General features: G+C 45.6%; 1 protein-coding gene across 2 annotated transcripts; it reads right to left on the minus strand.

Annotated features, from left to right (window-relative positions):
* Positions 1-904: 904 nt before the first annotated feature.
* LOC310843102 (acetylserotonin O-methyltransferase-like) lies at positions 905-13,879 on the minus strand. Of its 2 annotated transcripts, none has more exons than XM_083735657.1 (9): positions 13,769-13,879; positions 12,005-12,152; positions 11,385-11,559; positions 10,160-10,289; positions 3,997-4,065; positions 3,159-3,277; positions 2,749-2,889; positions 2,249-2,371; positions 905-2,122 (listed from the first exon to the last, which is right to left on the minus strand). In XM_083735657.1, exons 2-9 carry the CDS (start codon positions 12,074-12,076, stop codon positions 1,914-1,916), a joined length of 1,038 nt encoding a protein of 345 aa, XP_083591783.1. In that variant the 5' UTR covers positions 12,077-12,152; positions 13,769-13,879; the 3' UTR covers positions 905-1,913. The 2 variants fall into 2 exon arrangements, with proteins under 2 accessions (XP_083591783.1, XP_083591784.1); XM_083735658.1 differs by having other exon boundaries at positions 12,005-12,164; positions 13,769-13,872.
* Positions 13,880-15,002: the final 1,123 nt, after the last annotated feature.

The raw sequence follows: 15,002 nt of genomic DNA on the forward strand, positions 1-15,002 counted from the left end.
TGCTCAGAATGTGGCTGAGGCAACCTGTCAGATAGGTGGAGTATAAATAATTTTTTATTCTAGTTACAGCTAGGTAGCCGTGTTGGTCTGCCATAGTCGAAACAAAATAAAAAAATTCCTTCCAGTAGCACCTTAGAGCACCTTATTGGTATGAGCTTTCGTGTACATGCACACAAAAGCTCATACCAGCAACAAACTTAGTTGGTCTCTAACGTGCTACTGGAAGGAATTTTTTAAATTTATTATTATTATTATTATTATTATTATTATTATTATTATTATTATTAATTATTATTATTCTCCCTATTTTCATTGAAGAAATGTTGTAGGGTATGCTATTGCACAGATAAAATGATATTGTGAAGGCAGTCACAAGGCTGAGGTTTATAACATCTTCCATTATGGCAAAGGATCCAGCAGAAGTGGCTGGTGCCCACTGAGACTTATAGGGTGAGAGGCAGGAAGGCCAAATGGAGGTGGACCCAGAGCCAATGACTGATGGAGCCAGAGCCAACTCATTCCAGCTTTGTCCCCATCCTCCTCCCTGTCGGAGATGAAAACACTGAGACCCAGTAGGAGGAAAAGGAAAGTCACTGCCATTCCCTGGTCTTCCTGCAAGTAAGAAGGCAGGCAGGGGATGGGGCCTGTCTGAATGGAGAGCAGTGCCTTATTTGCTGTACTGGTTCAGTCTCCACTGGGATCAGGCAAGCAAAGGAATTTGGCAAGCAACATGAGGGTCAAGGCAAGTTTGAATGCAGTCCTTCCTGCCACAATGGAACCTACTGTGGCGATCACACAGGGTCCCCAGACATTTCACCATCTATTGATCCCTGTGCCACCACTTTATTTCTCACTGCCACCACCCAGGCTCTACTTAGTACAATACTGAGTCCAGTCAGGGTTAAATTGGAACATGAACTTCTGTTTATTTATTGCAGTTTAACAAGCGTGTGGTATCATAAACGGTATCGGTCAATTACAATCATGGGGTGCCTATCCAGACCTATAACTTCTGCTACCTGCTCTCACTCACTAAAACACCTCTCAGATATTTACTTGTCTTCCTAGCTCCTAACAGTTCCTGACTCAGCTTATTTTGCTACACTAACTCAACCTACCCACAGACTCTATCCCAACTCACTCCCACTCCAACCACCCACCCAACTCCCAACGAACTCCTCCCTTCGCCCCTCCCAAAGCTGGTTTTATAGTCCCTCTGACTCCACCCCCTGGGGTTCTGATTGGGTAACCTGTTTAACTATTTCACCTCCAGCACTCATATGTCAACCTCACACCTACGGCTTGTAGGAATGGTCTAGCCAGAGCCCACAAGGATGATGATCACTGACTAAATCACACCTTCTCTACTTTGCACATGGGAGCTTCCTGTGGCCCTGGTCCAATACTCTAAGACAGGGATGGGGAATTTGTGGCCTCCCTAATGTTGCTGGACTTCAGCTCCCATCAGCTCCAACCAGCATACCATCTAGAAGAAGGAAACTGCTTCAAGATCTCTCTATAAATCTCCAACTTGCTGTTTTGGAACTACAATTCCCATCATCCCTGATCACTGGTAGCTGGGGATGATGGAAGTTGTAGTTTAAAAACAGTTGAAGAAACACTACTATGAAAAAATATGATAACTACTAATACAACAGTGGTTTAGATGTAGCCATTTTTATTATTGTCCTAGCTTCTCTTAGAATTCTACCGTAATGCTAAAGGGTGGGATATATTTCCACATAGCGAGGATTTGCCAAACAAACTATAGCGGTTGAACACGTTCAGTGCCATCACTTCTCAGCCTTTTGGCTGAGATCAAGGGTAGTAAGTCTGTTCAGTTATGGCTGCAAAGAATCAGGCTGAAATATATCCATTCAGTCATGGCACTCATAGAATGTTCTTGGTCAATGTTATTTTCTTCCTAAAATGGCATCAAAGAGGATTGCTTTCTTTTGCTGAATATCCTTGAAGCCGGCGGCACTGAGAAGCGCATTGTACTCTGACAGGGTCCGTTCTTTTCCTGCAGTACAAAGCAGCATAACCAAGCCATATATATGAGCTTCCAGTGGCCCCGTTCTGTCTTCGTTGAGAACTATTTCCACTACTAGAACTCCACCACCTGTTTTAGAATAGGACATGGAAGATGCACCGTTACATATTAAGAAGCAGTATGTTACTGGAAATCCAAGCAGATTAGTATCAGAATCAGTTCCCACAGGAAACACCTTTGACACCATGCACCTACCAGGCTTGCAGGCCCTGTGCAGTCTGGTTAGCAGTTGCACACACTTCTCATCTGTAAAGCAGTGTAGGGTCCTAACCAAAATATACAGGTCAGCTTCTGGAATTGGATCTTTAAAAGCATCACCTGAAATAAAACAAGTAGAGAACCGGTGAAATAATTATTATACTTCATTTTATTATATTATTATATATTATACTTAGTATAAATAATTAGTATACTTCATTTTATCTTTCTCAAATTTGTAGCTATAAGGTGTGCACTTTTGTCTCTTGGTGCTTCTACTGTAAGGAGGGAAAGCTGAACATAAGAGTCCTGGGAAGATCTGTTCTCATGGTTTCCAACTCCCATCAGCCCCAGCCAGCATGGTCAGGAATGATGGGAGTTGTAGTTCAACCATAACTGAAGGGTCCCTGATTCTCGACCCCTGCTTAGTGCATGGTTGCCTTGTTTGTTAGTGGAAGAAAACACCATAACCTTTGTAGAATAAAACAACATTTTACCTTTGTGAAAAGTAATTCTGTGTTCCTCTGAGGAGACAAAATGCTTCTTTCCTGTTTCCACTACTTCAGGTAGGTCTAAAATGGTCACTGTAGAATTTGTATACAATGAAATATATTCCTTTGCTACGGCTCCACTACATCCTTAAGGGGAGAACCAAAGGGAAAAAATGAACATGTTGTGCATATCAAAGTTTTCCCCAAAACGTCATGTGCAAAACTCTAAGATAGTATACCAAATAGGTGGCTGTCCAGTCATTTCATTCAGTGGCAAGTATTTACCACTTTTGTAGTTCTGAGGATTTGATAGTTCAGAGCTTGGGTCATTGAAGGATGTTTCCTGTTCTACAACAGCAGCCTTATGATTTCGGGGTGCCAGCATAGGAAGACATGTGAGAATTTATGGTACTTACCTCCCACATCACAAACTAGTGGGAAATTAGAGAGATCAAATGCATTGAACACATCTCGACCACAGAGGCTCCACATCTCATGCATAAACTCCATGAATTCTCGCAAGCTGCTCTCTGATCTAGTAATTCAAAATTGCGTTGTCAGTTAACAGAGGGCATATCTTTGAACAGAGGATGGTTCTAGACAGGAGCCATATTCCACATAATGCTGTTGCTTTTTAGTTGTGTGTGGATTTCCTTTCCTTTCTTCAGCCTCATCCTTCTTCCCATTGTACCGATCATGATGGGATGTATCCATAATCCATACTCAAATTTAAATACTACTACTAGTAGTAGTAGTAGTAGTATTAATATGAATAATACATCATTTACTGTAGCTGTTCCTCTCACCCGACTCAGAAAAGGCTGTTTGCTATGACTAAAAGCAGTTGTGCTTCAACCTTCCAAAAATACTGAAGGCAAACAAGGCAGGGTCTTCACAACTAGTCTGTTAGGGTATACCAACTTGAATATAATATAGTGTGCGCCCAGGTAAGCTCCACCCCTCATAACTGATCACATAACACAGTGCATACACACTATTTGAATGGGAATGCCCATCAACCTGGGGGGGGGGACCTACCCCCTCAAATATTTTATTTTGGGGCCGAAGCTCCCGTGGCCCATAGGAGTTGGCTCCTATGTAGTTTGTGTAATGTAACACCTGATAGCAAGGAATCTAATTTTAGACATCAGGTGAATACAAGTTAGCAATAGGTTTCACACAAATTGCAAAGGGAAAGCTTTGCCCATTCTTTAAAAAGAAACAAGATCTACAAAAATGCATTTTTTTCTGTACCTGTACGTAGCCTCATAGAAATCTTTTGTAGAAATGTCACTTAATCTATATGTCTGAGCCTCTCCTTCCCTGAAAGAGAATATTTGTTTTACTTTAAGAAAGAATGAGCATCAAAACTACAGAATTAAATTTCAGTCTCTTCAGCAAAACAATTAAACCAAGTTTACTACTCATACAATTACATTTGTTGTCAAAGCTGTGTCTAACACAGGTTTGTTTATTTGTAACGTCTGTGAGTTTTACCATTTTATTACCCTTTTTATCAATCTTTTAATAATCAGTAAAAAAAAATGTAAACAAAAGTGAGGAATAGTACAGTATTATAAGATAAATGCTATAAAGCTCCTTTTTTATATATTTTGCTATAGTACTAAAATATCATAATACAATACATAGAGCATTATAGCATACTACCCAAAATCCAACCTTAAATTCACAGCCATTTTAACAACATGGTTAATTGCAGCAGCTGCTATGGTAGCTGTTATGTAGTGAAGTTTCACCCTGGGCCAGCAGGGGGATACTGTATATAGTTTTCACTCAGGTCTGTAGATAGTTTTCACTCAGGTCCACGTCAGTTATTTTTGGCGGGAAACTCTGGGCTGTTGTTGCTACAATGTTGACAGCCGGCTGCTTATAAAAGCAGGCCGGCTGAGCTGTTTGCAGTCAGTTCTATTCCAGCTTACAAAATAAAGAGCTACTTGGAGAAATCGTTGTGTCGTCTGTCATGTCTACCCACTATTCAACACTGGCGACGAGGATGGGATTGATGGACATCTGAGCACAGCCAGATGCGGCCAGCCTCTGAACTGAACTGAATCACTGAGCTGAATCACAGAGCGAAATCACTGAGCGAAATCACTGGTCAGAACCAATTCAGAGCTGACTGTTCTGGCTAAGAGCACTGTGTTCCATCCATCGCCCTTCTCTCCGGCATCGGAATCATGGCTTCACTTGTGCCTCTACCGACGTTTGCGCCAGCCTCTGAATCATGGGACTCCTACCTCGCTCGGTTCGACTGCTACCTCCAAGCCAACGAGCTGACAGCAGTATCAAAGGATCGGAAGCGGCCCGAGCATTGGTTGCGCCTGAAGCAGTCCAGGCAACGCCATGGGACACGATCCAAGAGAAGCTCCGCAACCACTACGCACCAAAGCCGTCCAAGATTGCTGCCTGCCATGCGTTCTACCACCGGAACCAGGCAGAGGGGGAGTCAATCAACAACTACACCACCGCCCTGCGACAGGCTGCAATGCACTGTGAGTTCTGAGACTTAGACGATGCCCTGATGGATCGAATCGTCTGCGGGGTCCGGGACATCCATCTGCAACGGCGTCTCCTCGCCAAGCCAGACCTCACGCTACAGAAAGCCATTGAGGAGGCTGTGGCCTCAGAAGCTGCTGAACGCTCCGCCCAGGAGATCCGCAAGTCCAGCAGCTCGCGTCTTGCTAGGGAGCCAGTTCCGGTGCATCATGAAGAGGCCAGCAGTGATGAGGCATCCTCCAGTGAAGACGATGACGTGCACCAGACAAAGCGGGAGCGCAGGAAGTTCCAACAGAAGTCCAAGGGCCAACCGGAATGTGCCGGCTGCGGAGGCAACCATTCCCGTGCCAAGTGTTGATTCAGAGACGCCATCTGTAGGAAGTGTTCCAGAAGGGGCCACATCGCTAAGGTCTGCCGATCGGCTCCGTCTGACACCCCCCCTTCATCGACTCGCAAGTCCAAGTCTTCACTCCAGTCTGCCAAGGAAAGTTGTTTTGCTCTCACCAACTGCCGCTGCCCGTCTGGAACCACGATTGGCCAAACCGACTCGCCTACGCAACGCAAACTGAACGTCACGGTGCTCATTGAAGGAGCTCCATGTGACATGGAGATAGACACCGGGTCTGCCCTGTCCATCGTGTCATGGAGCACCATCAAAAGACTGGTACCCAGAGTGTCCAAAAGGCAACTCGACTCTCACCGCGTACACCTGAGAGACTACCAGGGAAACGACATTCCCGTGGTAGGCGTTGGCCGGTTCCGGATCGCCTTCAAGGATTTTTCGGGCCCGCTCCGGTTGGTGGTGGTCGAAGGTCAGCAGCCAAGCCTCCTAGGGCTAGACTGGTTTGATGCCCTCGGCCTGGAAGTCACCGGCATCAACTGCATCTCTAACGCAGAGACTGAGGGTCTGGTCAAAGACTTTGCCGAGGTTTTCGACGGCACCTTGGGGCAATATACAGGTACGCCCATCTCCTTTAGCCTTGATCCACAAGTCGCCCCCATCAAGCTAAAGCCACGCCAGGTTCCCTTTGCTCTCAAGGCTAAGGTGGACGAACAACTGGACAAACTGATCGCCCAAGGAGTTTTGGAGCCGGTTGACCACGCCAAGTGGGAAACCCCCATCGTCATGCCTGTCAAGCCAGATGGGTCGGTGAGAATCTGCGCTGACTACAAGTGCACGATCAACAAGGCACTTCAGCAGCACGCTTATCCGGTTCCTGTTGTCCAACACCTGCTGCATTCCTTGGGTGAGGGTAAGGTCTTCGCTAAGCTGGACCTTGCCCAAGCCTATCAACAACTGCCCGTCGATGATGCCACTGCTGAAGCCCAGACGATCGTCACCCACCGGGGGGCATTCCGTTGCCGCCGGTTGCAGTTCGGGGTGAGTGTGGCTCCTGGCATCTTCCAAAGCCTTATGGAGCGTCTCCTGCAAGGGCTTCCGGGCGTGGTACCATATTTTGATGATGTCTTGGTGTCTGCAGACTCACACCAGCAGCTGTTCGAGCGCCTCCGTGCTGTGCTGACCAGGTTCCAAGAGGCCGGGCTCAAGGTAAAGAGGGAAAAGTGCCAGATCGCCGTTCCACAGGTAGAGTTCCTGGGCTATCTTATCGATGCCTCCGGCCTTCACCCAACCACATCCAAGATCCGCACTATCCAGCAGGACCCCACCCCAAAGAACAAGACGGAGTTGCAGGCGTTCCTGGGGCTGCTGAACTTTTATAACATGTTCCTGCCCCACAAAGCCACAGTGGCTGAGCCTCTTCACCGACTCCTTAGCACAAAGACGCCTTGGGCCTGGGGTCATCGGGAGATGGCGGCCTTCAACGCGGTCAAGGCTCTCCTTTCACCAGACAGTATGCTGGTACAGTACAGTGAATCCAGGCCGCTGGTCCTTGCCTGCGACGCCTCACCTTTTGGCATCGGTGCTGTCCTTAGTCACCGTTTTCCAGACGGAAGAGAAGCACCGCTTGCCTACTTTTCCAGGACGCTATCTCCGACGGAACGGAATTACAGCCAGCTCGACAAGGAGGCACTGGCACTTGTGGCTGGAGTGAAGAGGTTCCATGAATACCTCTATGGCAGGACTTTTGACCTCATCACTGACCACAAGCCACTCCTGGGCCTCCTCGCCGGTGATCGTCCAACTCCACCGGTCCTCTCGCCACGCATGCTGCGATGGACTGTTTTCCTGGCTGCCTACCACTACCGGCTCATCCATCGCCCGGGGAAATCGATGGGCCATGCCGACGCCCTCAGCCGTTGCCCTCTTCCAGCATTTGTGGAAGACCCGGCTCCAGCTTCATCGCTCCTTCTGATTGAGGATCTTCCGGCAGCGCCTGTATCGGCTGCCACTGTGGCCTCCGCGTCTGCCCAGGATCGCACCATCAGCCGGGTGCTCAACTGGGTGTGGAGGGGGTGGCCACAAGGGCCTTTTGCATCGGAGTTCCAGCCCTTCGCAACCAGACAACATGAACTCTCGGCTCATCGCGGCTGTCTGCTGTGGGGAGACCGCGTCGTGATTCCCCAGGGACTCCGTCAGCGCGTCCTGGAGGCTCTGCACGTTGGACACCCGGGAATTGTCAAAATGAAGGCGTTGGCTCGGTGTTACGTCTGGTGGCCTAATATGGACGATGCCATCACTGCCTGGGTGTCCGCCTGTCAAGCGTGTCAAGAGTCGAGGCCTGCACCACCGGCAAGTAAGGGACACACCTGGGAGACGCCAAAGACACCCTGGTCGAGGGTGCACATCGATCTGGCTGGCCCCTTTCACGACCGGACCTTTATGGTAGTGGTGGACGCCTATTCCAAATGGCTGGAGGTCGCCCTGATGCCCTCCACCACTACCGAAGCCATCATCCGGGTGCTGCGAGGCCTGTTTGCAACGCATGGGTGTCCTGATGTCCTTGTCTCTGACAACGGACCGCAGTTCACGTCAGGCACGTTTGAGCGGTATCTTTTGGGACTGGGCATCCGCCATGCCCTAACGGCACCCTTTCATCCATCCAGCAACGGGCAAGCGGAAAGAATGGTGCGTTCGGCAAAAGAGGCACTGGCGCGCCTGGACCGGGGAGACTGGCATGAGCGGGTCGCCGAATACTTGTTCGTGCAACACATCACCCCTCATGCAGCCACAGGGCGGAGTCCTGCTGAACTGCTTATGGGCCGCCGCCTCAGGTCACCGCTCGACCGGCTACACCCGGACTTTGCCGTGGCTGAACCCCCAGGCTGTGCCAACGCGCCACGGTCATTTGTCCCAGGAAACCAGGTCTTTGCCCGGAACTATGTGGGGGACATTCCTTGGGTGCCAGCCACAGTAGTGGGAGTCACTGGACCTCGCTCGTACCAGGTGGCACTCGAAGACGGACGCTTGTGGCGACGGCACATAGACCAGCTTAGGCGCAGGGTTGGGGACTTGGACACTACCGTGGTGCCCCCAACTGCGCTTGTGGCTCAAGAAGAGACACGTACAGATGGCGAGGCCCCACCTACACCTCCCTCGCAAACTGCCAGCGTGGAGCCGAACCAAGCCACTTCAGAGGGTCTGCCAGACTTACCACAGACTCAGACCACTCCACTTGCGGAGGCTCCACCCACAGCAGCGGATCCAGGGGAGTTGGTTCCAACGCCACCTAGGGTCGCACCACAGCCTCAGCAAGAACTGTGTGGCCCTCCGGACTTGGCTACCAGTCCCCGGCGGTCTGGCAAAGTTTCCAAGCGCCCAACTTATTTAAAGGACTATGTTGTTGGACATGTATCACTGTTGGTCTAAGTATGGGAAATGTAACCGATATGCTTTTGTGCCTAATTGAACCATTACACGTAGTGCTGTATATAAGGAAACCATTACGATTGTAACTAACGCCTTATCTCGGTGGGGAGGGGTGTTATGTAGTGAAGTTTCACCCTGGGCCAGCAGGGGGATACTGTATATAGTTTTCACTCAGGTCTGTAGATAGTTTTCACTCAGGTCCACGTCAGTTATTTTTGGCGGGAAACTCTGGGCTGTTGTTGCTACAATGTTGACAGCCGGCTGCCTATAAAAGCAGGCCGGCTGAGCTGTTTGCAGTCAGTTCTATTCCAGCTTACAAAATAAAGAGCTACTTGGAGAAATCGCTGTGTCGTCTGTCATGTCTACCCACTATTCAACAGTAGCGGTCTCATTTTGTTGAAAATAACATCGAATCCTAATGGTGTTGTAACACACTTTCATTATAAAAAGTGTATATCTACAACCTAAGAAGTGTTTCAGCAATAAATAAACATTTTGAAGAATAAATGGGTGTCGTTAGATAGTATTCACTGTAAGGGTTATACAGTATAGTGAATATGTGCTAAGCTTCAAATGGCTCATCCCATAGTAGCTATGTCATGCCAGCTCCTACTTAGTATTTTTCGCTCTATAAGACGCACCAGACCACAAGACGCAACTAGTTTTTGGAGGAGGAAAACAAGAAAAAAAATATTCTGAATCTCAGAAGCCAGAACAGCAAGAGGGATGGCTACGCAGCGAAAGCAGCAATCCCTCTTGCTGTTCTGGCTTCTGGGATAGCTGCGCAGCCTGCATTCACTCCATAAGACGCACACACATTTCCCCTTACTTTTTAGGAGGGAAAAAGTGAGTCTTATAGAGCAAAAACACGATAGCACAGCGAGAGGCAAACAGAACAAGTACAAGATAACTGACAAAATAGAAAGGCAATTGTAATTCTGTTTGTAGCTTACAGTGGGTGAGCAGCAGGAAGGTTAGTGTTTGTGATTGCTCATCTGGAATTATCCCTACTGAGGAAGGATCCATTACCATTTTACATTTACAGGACAATCCTGTATTATATAGGACAGGTGGCAACCCTACAACACTGTGACATTAAGTTCCCCACTTCAGTGCTATCCTTCTCCTCACCTCACAGAATCAGCCAGGTGCTGTGCTCTCATATAGACAAATTCAGCATTGAACTTCAAGGAATAATACTGAGTCTTTGGGCTTCTTTTGCCAAGGTAGAGATTGGCAAGGTCAGTATTTCCATAAAGCGCTTAAAATGAAGGGGACAAAAGATTAACGTTTTCACACCTCTGTGCAAAGCCCCTTTCCCTCCCCAATTTTGCAGGGACCAAATGCTTGAAACAAGGCTAATGAGGCAGAAGACACATTTCTATGATTCCATGGCATGCTGCTTGCATTGTAAAAAAAGTGCAACACTGAGACTGCAACTCTCCAGCTTTTCTTCCAGAGAAAAGTATGGAAAGACTAGACCTCCACCTGCTGGCAGTGGAACTTCAGGGTGCAAAGCTGCCACATGGTCACCAGTGCTATGAACCAGGCATCGGCAAACTCAGCCCTCCATCATCCCTGACCACTGGTCCTGTTAGCTAGGGATCATGGGAGTTGTAGTCCCAAAACATCTGGAGGGCTACGTTTGCCTATGCCTGCTATAAGCAGCTATTAGGAGTGGCCATTCTGAGATCTGGAGTGAAGTATTAGAAATATATGAACATCAGGCAACTTTTTTCCATTGTAACACCTAAGTCAGGAGGACAGAGTATTAATGTCCTGAGCTGCATTGGTGCTTAGTAAAAAGGTAAAAAGGTAAAGGACCCCTGGATGGTTAAGTCCAGTCAAAGGTGACTATGGGGTTGCAGAGCTCTTCCCGCTTTCGGGCCGTGGGAGCCAGCATTTGCCCACAGACAGCTTTCCGGGTCATGTGGCCAGCATGACTAAACCGCTTCTGGTACAACGGAATACCATGACAGAAGTCAGATCACAGGGTAATGCCATTTATCTTCCCACTGCAATAATACCTATTTATAATTGCTTGCACTGGCATGCTTTCACTACTACAAGGTTGACAGGAGTTTGGACAGAGCAAAGGGAGTGCACCTTCTGATCAGCAAGCCCAAGAGGCTCAGTGGTTGAGACCACAGCACCACCCGCTTCCCTGACAGCTGCTTAGTGACCTGCGCTAGCTGTCTATTTGCTAATGAGCTTTCTCACTGACATTTGTAAACAACAAGGTACAAGCACATCCAACAGATCATCTCTTCTGCTTACTGGGGGGGGGGGGGAGAGAGAATTAAATGGTATTTTGACTTTATAGTGTTGGTTAAATTTCCAGATAAAGAATAAATACTTTGGTTGTCCTTCCTCTCCACTTGCAGGAACTTGTAGCCAACACAGGCGTCCAGCAGTCTCTCCATCCCAAAGGGACTGGTACCCAGACGTTCAGCAATAGACACTGAAGTCAACGGTTCCTTGGACTCCATCAGCAGATCAAATACACCAAGATCAGAGGCAGTAAACATAATCTGGATGCAAACAGGGTGAGGGAGTACACAAGGAAATAGTTACAAATGGTCTATAGTTACTGACTTTGCAAAAGGAACAAGATACTTTTGAAATACAAAAATGTTATCATATATATAATAAATATTTCTGTTGAGCGTCCCCTTGAATTATATAAAAAAAAGTGGGACATAGGTATCTTAAGCAAGTTAATTTTAAATTATTGCTGTATCCCACCTGTGCTATGGGTCCCAAATATAGACTCACAGTTCTTCTCATTTTCTTATTAATACATTCAAGTGACATTAACAATATTTGAAGTTTCTGCCTTTGTTTGTGCTGGGTTGACCCCTGTAACTGTAAGATTTGCCTTGCCATTTAAAGACATGTTTGATTCTACACATCCATTTACAAGCTGAAAGTTTCAAAGTCCTTGCAAGCATTAAATTTTGCAGACAATACTTCTACCTTTGAAATTAGAAATGAATACTGATTCCGAAATAACATTTTCAAAGCTTCAGCTTCTTCTGTAGCACTCATTGTTCTTTACTTCTCTGTCAGATACCTCACAGTTTTCCTCTGATGAGCAAGTTGTAGTCCTTTTATTCAGAATTCACTGAAAATGACACTGAAATGATAAATGTCCAGGTTAAAATCAAACTTAATGGACTTTGTAAATGACTGAGGCCAGAGATGTTTATGGGGAAGTCCCCATCTGCTAAGTAAAGGCATAGGAGGAAAAAGGATTTCTTTCTCACAAGTGCAAGAGGAAGGAAGTACCTGGAAATTATTGACTTTGCCGATGTGAGGAAAATGTGATATCAGAACCTGACAAATGAGAGAAAATCAGCTGGGGTCTGGAAATGCAAAATTAAGAAGTTATTGGAGAAAGTTCATCAGAAGAGAGAGAGGGGGTTTATGGAAAACACTCTTGCTGAAATGAGGCCATTTGGAAATTCTTAAAATACAGAAACACGTTAACAAAGAAGTGTCACATACAAGTCACATAGTGGTAGCCATTTTTGTGCCCAAGTCAACAATGTTAATGACAAAAATTACCAAGAAGTTCACTAAAGAACTCACTTCTCAAAATGAATTATTTGTGATAACGATATAGAGAAATTCAGGAAAATATACAAATAGTAAAGCTGAATGAGGATAGGTAGAGCCTGAAGAAGAAAAGTTAAGATTTAAGAGATTGGAACATGAGAATGGAAACAAGGGGATTCCAAGAGAAAGAATATGAACAATGAGGGAGAACCAGGGATGTCACATGAACTCCTTGAAGGAATGGTAAAAGGTAAAGGGACCGCTGACCATTAAGTCCAGTCGCTGACGACTCTGGGATTGTGGCGTTCATCTCACTTTATTGGCTGAGGGAGCCGGCGTACAGCTTCCGGGTCATTTCCCCCCCCCCCCTCAAATTTTTTTATTAATTTTTCAAATTTATAACAAACATAAACAACATAAAAGAAAAAACATTACAATATACAAAACAGACAAACAAACATACAAACATTTATCCTAGCTGTTATAATCATACTTTTATAACCATTATTAGATGACTTCCTCAAATCCCTCAAGCTGTGTTTCGATATAGCTCATTGTAGCAGTTTTCCAATACTAATTTCCAATAAAATTAACTTAATCAATTAACATCTTTCTTTCTTATCCTACTTCACTTATATCCATAATATTATAAAATTTAAAACATTTAAGTCCTAAGCCAATTTGGTACTCACAAATAATGCTACTTATATTATCTTAGAATATTTTGCTAAATAGTCCTTAAATTTCTTCCATTCTTCTTGGTAATCCTCCTCCTTCTGTTCATGGATTCTACCGGTCAGGTCAGCCAGCTCCAGAAAGTCCATCATCTTCATCTGCCATTCCTCCACTGTTGGTAATTCTTGTAATTTCTAATATTTAGCTAACAAAATTCTTGCTGCGGTTGTGGCATACAAAAACAGCCTAACATCTTTCTTGGGCAATTCCAAACCCATTATTCCAAGTAGAAAGGCTTCTGGTTTTTTAATAAAGGTATATTTCAACATCTTTTTCAACTCATTATAAATCGTTTGCCAGAAGTCTTTCACCTTAGGGCACGCCCACCCAGCTTCCGGGTCATGTGGCCAGCATGACTAAACCACTTCTGGCGAAACCAGAGCAGCACACAGAAATGCCGTTTGCCTTCCCGCCGGAGTGGTACCTATTAGTAGTGAAAGGACTAACCTCTATGTGGCTTGCTCCCAGGTAGCAGCTGGAATCGTATGAGGCACAGGTCCCAAGTTGCCAGTGTTGTGATGTGCAGTCCTTTGGCTACTCAGAAACCAGCTGCATTGGATTAAATAGCATGTAGCCATCCCCACCCACCAAGTTAATTGGGTTTAGGATTGCAGCTTTGATCAGGAGCTAATAATGGATTTGCTGAATCAGTTGCTCTGAGGAGAAACAAGAAGAAAAAAACCGAGAGAGTCCTGAAGCACCTCAAAGGACCACACATTTGTTATTCTGGCACAAGACGTGCTGAACTAGAGTCTATTTCATCACATACATGGCATGATTCTCAATTACGGAGGTGTGAGGTGGGCAATGGGAGGGGAGATGGATGCAGTGGGGTCAGAGGGAACTGAAATGCTAGAAACACAGATAGGAACCATTCAGATTCGAGCTACAGTGTAGGCAGGATTAGCACAGCGACATAGCCATGATAGGCTTGTTAGTGCTAAGTGAATTTACGTCTGCAAACCATTGTCTTTATTCAGACCCAAATGAATTGAAGCTAATGTCTTCAATACTCTGGGCCAAATGCTCATTTTCCACCTCAATGTCTGGCCTTTTTTTTAAGCTCTTCTGCAGCCCAAAGAGATGTTGTCTTTCTATTTATTTATTTATTTATTTACTTACTTACTTACTTACTTACTTACTTACTTACTTACTTATGATAACATTTTATTAATTGTCCAAAACTAACAAAAATAAAGACAATACAAAATCAAAAACAAAAAACAAAAAACAGATTGACTTCCCCCTAGTCCCTTCCTTGGTTCCATTATTAATCAACATATCTCATGTTCATTGTTAAATCCGAAAACCATTTAAGTTACTTATTGTCCATTCATAACAAAATTACAAGTAATCCTTGAACCCTGCTAATGTATTAACCTGTGTACAATGCTTCTGTATACAGTGGTACCTCAGGTTACATACACTTCAGGTTACATACGCTTCAGGTTACAGACTCCGCTAACCCAGAAATAGTGCTTCAGGTTAAGAACTTTGCTTCAGGATGAGAACAGAAATTGTGCTCCGGCGGCGCGGCAGCAGCAGGAGGCCCCATTAGCTAAAGTGGTGCTTCAGGTTAAGAACAGTTTCAGGTTAAGAACAGACCTCTGGAACGAATTAAGTACTTAACCTGTATATGGAATAAACATCTTCCATTCTTCCTTAAATTCATTTTCGTCTT

Source organism: Podarcis gaigeae (genome assembly GCF_964106915.1).
Source record: "Podarcis gaigeae genome assembly, chromosome: 4".
NCBI lineage: Eukaryota > Metazoa > Chordata > Lepidosauria > Squamata > Lacertidae > Podarcis > Podarcis gaigeae.

Coding starts and splice junctions, on each gene's coding strand:
- LOC310843102 (XM_083735657.1), bottom strand. CDS start 12,076: ATGAGTGCTACAGAAGAAGCTGAAGCTTTGAAAATGTTATTTCGGAAT. Junction 3,278..3,996: donor TTCTATGAGGCTACGTACAG/GTACAGAAAAAA, acceptor TTGAATTACTAG/ATCAGAGAGCAGCTTGCGAG. Junction 2,890..3,158: donor ACTAGTTTGTGATGTGGGAG/GTAAGTACCATA, acceptor TCTCCCCTTAAG/GATGTAGTGGAGCCGTAGCA.